General features: G+C 40.4%; 1 protein-coding gene across 1 annotated transcript in view; it reads right to left on the bottom strand.

The window, feature by feature from the left end:
- Positions 1-10,780, bottom strand: part of LOC107107121 (PDZ domain-containing RING finger protein 4-like) — a 274,894-nt gene that overhangs the window by 88,069 nt on the left and 176,045 nt on the right. The window contains exons 2-3 of the mRNA XM_015407360.1: positions 6,519-6,772; positions 4,302-4,404 (exon numbers count right to left, since the gene is read on the bottom strand). Coding sequence (XP_015262846.1) covers positions 4,302-4,404; positions 6,519-6,772 — 357 coding nt within the window. The remainder of the gene's footprint in view (positions 1-4,301; positions 4,405-6,518; positions 6,773-10,780) is intronic.

Raw genomic sequence — 10,780 nt, 5'->3', positions numbered from 1 at the left:
TGTGCTCGCTGTTGTCCGTCGGGGGATCTGCACTAGCGGGGCTGCCTACCCGCACTAGCATCCCATCCTCGTCGCCAATTGTTAAGTCGTGTGCTTAACAAAGAGTCGGAGAGTGATTCAGCAAGAATGCGGCTTTTATTTTTCAGCTTTGTTACTTCTCCAACACGGATCAACATCAGTCAGCCAGGACAGCTTTAACACAGAAGCTGGCCTGCTTTTAAACCTTCCCGGCTAATGTAGCCACTCCCACTGTACAAATAACAACCTATCAGGTTGAACGGATAATGACCAATCACAAGCGCTCCCGCTCCGTAAGGTGATTGGATGACACAACCTGGGCTAGTGCTCCTATTGGTTACATTAGGATCCTAGCCCAGGCCGAAGCTTAACATTGCACTTCAATGAGATGTTTCACATACATCAAGTCCTATACAGATCATGCATTCAAAGTCCATCTGAATACATAACAGAAACCGTCAAATATTTTACTATCTGAAACAAATTGTGCAACATTATTTTGGTTCAAAGTATTATTTTTAGAAGGATAATATAATATATGTTGATGTATTGAATTTGCTTATTATTAAATCAGTAACCCATAAATGTTCAGGCATGTACATGCTAGTGAGGTTCTACTGTTCTAGAAATCATATTTGTGTTCTTGTGGGACTATATTTAACATGAAATCTGCCATTCCATGAAGTCTGTTTTCTTTATTTTTTTTAATGAGGTGAAATATGTAAAGCTCACATTCCTGTAGCCATTGATCCTGTGGTTTGACTTTCTGTTTCGTTTTCATAGTAACACAGATTGTCTTGATATTATAGTATGAAAGAACTAGACAATTATAATTGCCTCATCAAGACAGGCACTGAGAGGCAATGGTCTCTTGTAGTTTAAAAGTACCCCATTGGAGAGAATTAACTTGCAGATTTTCAGCACTTTCAGGTATCCTTAAAGAGAGGGTTTAAAAAAAAACAACATTAGAAAAGCATGTTTTTGTAATGTGCAAAATAGATGGCCAAAGGAAGCCATTGTTAAACAGGCATGTGCTTGCATATTTAGTTGAATTTTAAGAGGAATTTTAAATTAGAATTCTGCTGTGAATATATGCAGTGGATGAAATCCCAGTTCCAGTTAAATTCCAGCCTGCACTGGAACCAGGATTTTATGTGATGAAGTCAGGGTATTTTCTTTTTTAAAAATAACCAGTGACCAATTTATAGCTAGACTAACATCTTTTACTGGTCCTAAGAATGCATCACTTATTAGGTCCAAAAACATAGAGAGATTTTAGACAGAATCCAGAGGAAGCTAAGCACTTAAGGCTGCCTATGCATTCTTACTTCAGAGTAAGAACAACTGAACTGAACTGTACTTCCAGATACACATGCATGTGGTTGGGGGGCAAATCTCATTGATTTAAATGGAATTTTGACGTGCTTGACTTTCTCCAGATTATACCACTTGTCTCATCCTATTCACAGTTTACACTGAACACATGCACAATTCCTGTATGGTATACACTTGATAGTTCTTTGTATGCGGGTTGAGTAATTCTCATGTTGCAGTCAATGCATGTACAGCTGAATTTGGTACAAAATCCACATTTAACAAAGTACTGGTCCCTGGTTTCATTCATAAAGTTAACGCATGTTGGCTCTTTCTTCCAAACAAACATACACATGTCCAAGCAGGATGTATGTGTATTCACTGTAACATGTGAACAGGGCTTCTGTGTTATGGTTGGTGTAGGATTTGAATGAATTTTAATCATTCTCTTAATTACTGGAATGAGGGACAGACTAGAAAGGATGGTAGTTGATTTGTATGTTTAAATTTGGGTAAGCAGTGAAATAAGCATGTAGAAACTTGGGCTGGATTTTAAAAGCAAAAATGACATGTGGGTGAAGGGCACTGAACCCTCCTCCACTTTTGCTGTATCCCTCTTTATCTTCTCCATACCCCAGCACCATTCTTACAGTTGTTTTCACTGTTGGTATCAGAACTTGGCTGGGAGAGATGTGTGTGGAGAAACTGGCTCTGGGGAGACAGCAGCAGGTAGGAGGGTTTAGCACTCTCTACATGTGCAATGCATTTATTGTCAAAATAGGATGCGTGTCTCCTCCTTCCCTTCTGTCTCTTTCTTTCCCTCTTTCATTCTCTTTTTATCCCCCTTTCCTTCCTTCCTTCTCTCCTTCTCTTTCTTTCCCTCTTTCCTTCCTTCTTTCCTTGTCTCTACTCTCTCTCTTTCCTTCCCTCTTTCCTCCTTCTGTGGCCCAACTCTAGTGAGAAGGGGCTTAAACTTTAAACCCATTCTCCCCCACCCCCGCAGGCCAGCTGGGGAAGGGAAGGGGAGGCTTTTGAAGATGCCTCCCCCCCTTTGCTTCCCCTTCTGACATCACTTCCGGTGATGTCAGGGGGCATGGCATATGCTAATAGCCTAGTAGCTCATTAGCATACCATATGGTAATGAGCTCCTGCAGCTCTTTTTCTAGGAAAAGACTCCTGCTTATGACTATTCTGATGGTGTAATACCATGGTAATCATGTACTCCAAGGTAACACATTTGTGCAGCCCTCCATTTTTATAGCAGAACATACTCAGAAGCTTGTGATGGGAAGTGATATTCATCCATTTTGATGTACCAAAATTCCTGTTGCTACCTTGATTTGCCATGGGATGGACATTGTTGAAGACTAGCTTCCCCTTTTCCCACCTTCTTTTCTATTTTTTCCCATCTTCTTTTCTATTTAAATTTCATGTGAACCATTATTTATTTCAGTCAGTCAGTGGCTTTGCCTTGTGCTACTGAATCATCGCTGACAGCAAATTAATGACTAGGACGGTGTGATTAGTAGAGATTACAGGCTACCGAGAACCTACCTGATCATTTACCACTGTCATAATACTTATGCTGGCCATTATTAGGGATTAATAATGGTGATAAAGAGGACATGCTGCTACTGTACTAAGCTCTCTATGTGAAATCTGGCTGCATTTTTAATATATAATTGATATACTGATTACACAGCAAAAATAACAAAAATATAAAAATGTTTTTCTAAAAGCTTTCTCACATAAAAGGATACGTGTATAAATGTACAACCAATTACACAATAAATGAACTGAAGTTAGTGCTTTCATGAGTTTTGTAGCTTTTTCTTGGTCTTTGTGAGGCAGGCTGGGTGGGGTGGGGAATCCATTTTCTTAGCAATCCCTAATGATTTATTCAAACAGTTCAAATAAAACTTTATCCTGGATAAGCTTTAGTGAGCCAATGTTATTTCATTTTTCTTTCTCATTTGGGAAGAACTATAGGCTTCTGCAGTCTTCTAAAGAATGTTTTGTAAGAACAGGATGTAAGTATCATTAAAGAGATCCATTTACCTATTTATCAAGTCTCTGCCAGTGTGTTTAGTTTCTAAATATCAAGCAAGGTTTCATTACAAATTTTGAAAGGAGACCAAATAGGAGGAAGATAAACTGCCTTTTTTCCTCATTCCAAGAGCTATTGAATGAAACCTACTTAATGACAAATAAAAAAAATCCTATTTGCAGTTTAATTCCATACAAAGCATGAACATATTATAGCCATAAAAGGGCACACTTGCTCTTTTGCCACTGTTTAAAATAAAGTTAAAAATCTAATGACTGTCAAATAAAGGGAAGCTTTGGATACTGAAATGAAAATCTAACAAAGGAACACCATTTCTAAAACTGAACTATTATTTGGGAGAAAAAAATGATACATCACAGCTTTTTAATAGCTTGTACAGATACTTTAAGGCATAATAAATACACAAGAAACAGATACAGCATCACATATGATTTGTTCTCATTGTACTATGTTCTGGAAGCATCACATAAAAGAACTAAACAAAACCCTTCTTATTTTGAAGCTTGAGCCTTGATCTGTCAAGAACCCAGTCTATGCCTTCACAAGATCCAGTTATAATGCAACACAAAACTGCATAATGTTTCTGCTTTTTCACCCTTGAGAATTAACAATTAAAATTTCTAATGCAGTTACACTAACCCATTCTTTAAAACTGGCTGAACGTTTCCACTTCAGAACTATAGTGAAAATTTAAAACCAAACACTCATGACCATATTCTACTTCATTTCTATACAATTCAGCCCTGGAAAAGTGTGAGGTATTTCACAAGAATGATAGGAAGTTTAGTATTTTTCTTTTTAAAAAGATTGTTCTAATTATTATATTTCTCAAAGGCTTTTGATATTAGCTGTGATAATACATGCATATGGGTATGTAGTGGGGTGGGCAACATTGTCTTACCTCACACTCAAAGTCCTCTGTTCTGTCTGCATCAGTGGGCAGGCTGGAAAGATACTCATTACCTTCATAAAATTCATGCTCCACTGGTTGAAGAGAATGGCAGCTATGTGAAATAAAGCAGAACAAGAAGAGTAGGTTAGGCATTTTATTCCAGTTTTTCAAATTAAAAAGTATTTTAGAAACTTGTTGCATTACATATTTAAAATACAGAGTGCTATTTCAGAGAATTATTTCAGAGATCTGAAGATTTTTGCTACTATCTGTAAAAATGCATAAAAATAGTGATCACAGACCCTATCCACATGTGCCGGAACACGCAGGGGGGAGGCGTGGCTATTTGCGCCATTGCATTCTGATCCGCCATTATGTGATCAGATGCGACAGCGGCACACCGGGGTTTCATCCTTCAACGCGCGTTGCAAAGAGGATGGCTGGAGGGAATAGGCGCGCGCCGGCGCAATCACACCAAACAAGTCCGTCTGCAGCCTGTGGCAAACCATTTGCTAGTAGATCTTTGCAGATACTTTTTAACTGTGCATCTTTGGCGGCACACCATGGGTTGGCCATGGGTGCACTACACTTCCCAGATGTTGTGGTGTGATCGCACCCTGAAAATCCACCCAGCATTCGTGCCTTTCACGCGGCAAATTCTCCATGTGACCGGGGCCATAATTTTGCTGACCCACAGAAAGTGCCTATCCAAGACATTTTTATTATTCTGTAATCTTGAACAGAACTTTTTTTTGTTGGACCACTGGAATTTACCCCAGAACAAATTCAGAAGTGAATTTGTAATTGTACCTGTGATGAAATCATGAAGCAATGGACTGATGAAAGTCAACAGGGGTCTGATGAATTATGAAATGTTTCAGGGACATTGGAAGGGAAACAGCACTGCCCAGGTCTTTAGACCTCTAGCATCTGTCATTACCATGCCATCTCAACTGTGGAGGTAATTTAGAATGCATTATCTATAGTTCCTGAAGCTCTCTCAAGCGTTTCCATACATAATAGATTCTGTGGCCTGTATCCTATCACTCCTCTCAGCAAAGTCTGAAGCCTTTTCCAATATAAGGAATTTCCCCCTAACTAAAATGGCTCTTCTGCCAGAAGTAGGATCAAGACCTATATGTTCTACTACTTCAAGTTGCTGGGAATCTGAAGTGTAGGACAGTTCAGAGGAAATCCAGATGAAAGAAGAGGATCAGCAACATTTCCCACAGTTGAAGGGAATTTTGCAAATCTGTGGCTGTGGTCACATATGGAAGAAATCAGTGGCTGTGGTCACACATGGAAGAAAATGTGGGCGGGAAGCGAGGCAGTTTGCCCTGGGCTGAAATGATGCACATTTGCACGATCACACATCTGGCCGCGCCCCCCGCAGTTCTGGATAGTAGAAGGTTTTACTCAGTGGCTTTTTGCCATGCTCCTGTGGCGCAATACGACGCCCCACCGATGACTCTGGGAGGCTGGACAGTTCTGTCTGTCTGATCGCGCCCCTTTACTCCGTGGGGAAATCGCACCATTGCCGCTGCTTTTGGTACGTATGATCGCACCCAGTGTCTAGTTACTTTGTTATTTGAAATTCCTTTGGCAAACAAGTCACAAACATTGTTATGTTTTGCTCCTAATACCAATCTCCTAATGTCAATATTGTTCCTTATTCCAGTGTAACAGCTCCATTTACACAGTCGGTATTGTCCCTCTGGGAAAAGTAAGACAAATGTAGGGGTACCCATATAGCATTTTGATTAAGAAAATGGTGAGGAGGAAAAGGTTTAAACATCCTTAAACAGTAATGGTTGTAGTGTAAAGTAAAGGATGTAGTAGTTAAGTCCGTGGACTCTAATCTTGGAGAACTGGGTTTGATTCCCCACTCCTCAACTCGCAGCTGCTGGGTGACCTTGGGCAAGCCATAGTTCTGGAACAGCTGTTCTTGGAAAAAAACAGTTTCTGTCAGAGCTCTCTCAGCCCCACCTACCTCTCAGGGTGTCTCTTGTGCGGAGGGGAAGGGAATGGAAAGGAAAGGAGATTGTAAGCCACTCTGAGACTCCTTTGGGTAGTGAAGGGCGGGGTATAAATCCAGTCTCTTTTTCTTCTTCTTAAACACCCCTTCCCCGGTACAAGCAAAAAAGAAGATCCTGATCATGGATATCTTGTATTGTTGTGATACTATCATGCCCCATTTGTCAGCTCAGTAGGGAAAAAAAGTCATACCTGTCCGAAAGCAGAAAAGGACATATGTCTGGTACTGGAGGTGTGGTTGGCCTTAGCTTGGCCAGAGCCATAATATGCTCAAAGGTAATATCTGTCTGTGTACTAGCATCCATGAGCTGAACATCCTGTGAACTCCCATGTGCTTTAATGAGTGGTGCTCTCCGTAGAACTTGGACTACAATGGGTTCCTTCGCATTACGAAAAGCCTCCACTGCTTCCTCATGAGTAGCTTTGGAGAGATCTCTTCCATTAACCTTGGAAGGAAAAAAGACACTTTATAGGTTAAAATTATGAGAAGTGTAGAACACTGAAATCAAAAGTTATTCATAACATTTATCAGATATTTTAACATAAGTCTTCTGTGGTGTCAAAGAAAAGGGGAAGAAAAGTGACAGGTGGAAAAAGATTCGATGTTATGACATTTCCAGAACATATAAAATGGCTCTGAAATTAGAAAAAAAAAGCAAAATAAATAATAGGACAAGTTTGTTCTATCAGTCTTTTAGAACACACAGGGAAAAGAGATTTAAACATTACAAAGAATATAAGGGACTTTAATTTCAATGATAAAATTACATGGGATATCTGTTTTAAACTTGTGCACCAATTTAGCCCCCCCCCCCCGGTTTCCTTTCACAGAATTCTGCCATAATCTGAACTTTGCTTTGGTTCTCATTCTCTGGAATGGGCTCCTGGAAGAGGTCAGGTGGGACTCTGCTCTAGACCATTGTTGGAAACTGTATAAAGTGGCGTTTAAAATGACCTTTGCTAGTGAGTGATGTTTGGTGTTACTATCTAGCTTGAGCATGAGCTGTATATTACTGTTGATGGTGTTTGTGTTTTGAATTGTTATAGTGCAGGTGAATACTGGTTTTAGTAAACCAGCTTGGGCACCATTAATAGTAGGAAAGGCAGGATATAAATATTTTAAGAAGTAAAAGCAAATGTAAATGCAGCAATGACAGATAGAAAAGAAAAAAAGATATATAAAGCTAATCTATCTAAAAAGCAAAATTTGAAACATCATATATCGAATGCTGAACCTAGACCTTGGCATGCAGATCAAAAAAAAAGCTGGGGCCAGACTCAGACTGTGGCCATGGTTGTACAGACCTGGGTCAGGCCCAGGTTTAACAAAAACCTAAAAAAGATTGGTTGGTTTTTTTTAAAAATTAAACATACAGAGAAAATACTACTATGTCATGAGATCTCAGCCACCATTTTGAAGGTTGCTTACAAATACTATAAATGCCCAAACCAGCCCAAGTGCTGTAAGACAGTTCTATGGCTAGTAGGAAGATAATGGAAAAGGAGCAGCCTTCAGCCACCATGTGAGCTAGGTAGGCAGCAGTGATGTACGTAGGAAGACAGATAGGGGAAGCAGTGAGAGCTGCTGCTGCCGTCTACCAGTATAATACTACAGAAGCCAGGGAATTGGAGGCAACACTGTTGCAGGCAGACAGGGGGAAGTGGGAGCCATGGCTGCTCCCCTGATGCCACCACCCCACTACCACATGAGACAAGCGGGTGGATGAGCTGCAGGGAGGCATGGGTGGGGTGCTGCCACCACCACCCCTGCCACCACACGAGCTAGGCAGGTGGAAGTTCTGCAAATACGCAGGGTGGCTGATGAGTGGGCAGCCTGGTGAGTGAGAAGAGGGTGAATAAGGATGGGATTGCACACACACCCCACAACTACTAGTCTCACAAGTCTTCTGCTTAACTTTCATATTATTCCTGCATGTTGCAAAAGTACAATATGTCAGAAAGCAGTCTGTGATCTGACCCCCAAATAGCATAAAACTCTGTCACTGCTGTGCTAACGCTAGATAAAAGACTAAGGGTTGCAATTTCCAAAGACAGTAGTACTTTGGCATCTGAAGGGTGATACCCTAGCCTCAGTCCAGTTTAACTTGGTGGCCATGGCCAGTTTCCACCAATAAAATGAATCTGATTTAGCCCACCTGGAAGCCAAATAAATATTTTCATTTTCCATGAACTGCATTGGTAAGCTGACTATATTTTTAAAGAAGTAATGTTGCATCATCCCAGATGTTCCTATCTTCAACAGTCACACAAATTACCTAATTATATATACAGTCATTAAAATGCAGCTTATATATGGTTACATGAAATAATGTATTGCCTTTCACAATTAGATTGGTGGTTCCCAAAGCCATCCTTCATAATTTTTTTAAAGTGTAAAAATTCCTATGACCTTTAGAATACTTTCATACTTGTGATTTCCTTGTAATAGGTAAGCACCTAGGATCCAAGCTCTCTATTCTTAATCATTTTTTGAAGTTCGTCAACTGATTAGGTTATCCTGACTGAAGGTCACCAATATTCCAAATCATGCCTGTTGCTATAAAAACATGATATGGCTTAGCTACACTATAACAGCAGCCAAGAGAGTTCACTCTTTTCCCCACAAAACCCTGAATATGCATTTTAAAACCTTAAGATTTAAACAAAAACTTCTTTAACTTTATGGAGTTATCAGCATTCTTGCTGAACTTTGTATTACTTTGGTTCTGAGAATGAAACATAACCAACAACTTATCTGTTAGCAAATGTCACCACAAGTGTTGTTCCTACCTCAACCACTTGAAACTAGAGCCATGCAGGCATATCATCTCATATCCACAGCAATGCTCTGCAACTGATTTCAGTATCTTAAAACAGCACTGATCTAGATGCTTCTTGCAATAGCATCCTTTGTTAGTGCACTTTGGAGGTAAGTTGTCCAGTCTCTACAAGTAAAGTTCTATATTGAGAGGAGATTGCATTTCAAAGTCAGGAGGCAGGAACGTAAGTAAAATCTCTTAGCTGTAGCTAAAAAGACCAGAGTCCTCCAGCCAGTTCAATGTTATAGATGAATCTCTCACTCACAGTGCTCAGTTCTAGTTCAGAAGAGAGATGTCTGGTGGCTTCCGGTCGGGTTAAGATGGCGAATTAAAGCACTTTGCGATTATGCGAGGTGGACCATAGCTCCTTTTGACAGATTGGGCTTTGTTATGCCCAACGCAGCAGCCCCCAGGCAAGGGGTCTGACTAGTATGCAATTTTGTCTCAGTGGGGGTTGAGATTGGCAGGCTACAAGCCCCGGAGGGGACTCATCGCCGGCTTTGATCCCCCCCTCACGAAGAAAGGCGTTTGCAATTCATCACTCAAGGAGCTATTCCGGCTGGATTACCATCTTAAATCCATCGTCTCCCGGCTTCTTAACATCAAAGGAACAAGGAAAGCTGAAAAGAAGCAGTGCGATCACCCGAGATAAGTGGGAAAGGTAACAAAGGCTTTAAACTTACCGTTTTGAAGAGGAAAAGGAATTTGTAACAAGCGGTTAAGTGCAAATGAACTTTTTGAAAGCAACGGATCCATTCTGTGTAGAAAAAGATTTTCCAATGCAGAGAAAATAGCTGACAAAGAGACTTAGTTTAACATTCCTGTGGTTAAAGTGAAATTGAAGTGCGCAGAGAGAGGAAGCTGTTATTTCGTGACTGTGTGTTACATTGAAAGGTTCCCGTGTGGATTTACAAAGAGATAAGACAAGAGGAGGCTAGAGAGCAGCCTGGAGGACTGAGTTAAAACCAGAAGGAGATTGACTGCGGAAAAAGGTTGCACGAATGACTGTTAAGCTGGACGGACAGGAAATAAGAAGGAGGAAGTTATAAATTGACCTACTTTAGCCAGAAAATCATAGAAAACTTGCGCCCGATATTTTGAGGAGGACTTAAATTTAATTTTGTTTTTAAAGCCGTTTTTGATCTATTTGGACATGTGAAAAATAGCCTAGCTGTATAAGAAGCGTAAGATAAGTGGAACTGGCTTAAAAGTAGAGCCCGAAAGGGCCAATCTGAAGAGTTCAAAACGGAACCCAGAAGCAGGCTGAGAGCGGCATCAGTGACCAGTCCAGCTATGGCAAGTAGAAAAGACAAGAAGGAATGGCAGACGGCGATGGAGGCAATGGAGAAGAGGATGATGGAGGCAATAAAAGCATTGGGAACACAGCTTGACAAACAAATGGATAAGCACATGAAAGTACATTTGGAGCAGTTGGAAGAAGTACAAGAGAAGAATATTACAGCAATCAAGGAATTGGTTGTAGCAGAATTAGTGGAAGTTAAAAAGGATATGGTCGAGGTGAAAAAAGAACTGCAAGGCTTGGCTAATAAGGCAACTGATATGGAACAAGAGACAAAAAATTTAGAAAAAAAAATGGAAACAGAGAATAAAAGACTGGAATCCATGATGGAATAC

This window comes from Gekko japonicus, unplaced genomic scaffold, assembly GCF_001447785.1.
Source record: "Gekko japonicus isolate JY-2015 unplaced genomic scaffold, Gekko_japonicus_V1.1 scaffold290, whole genome shotgun sequence".
In the NCBI taxonomy this organism is placed as follows: domain Eukaryota; kingdom Metazoa; phylum Chordata; class Lepidosauria; order Squamata; family Gekkonidae; genus Gekko; species Gekko japonicus.
Note: the sequence above shows the minus strand (reverse complement) of the source record. Positions and strands in the feature narration are given on the sequence as shown.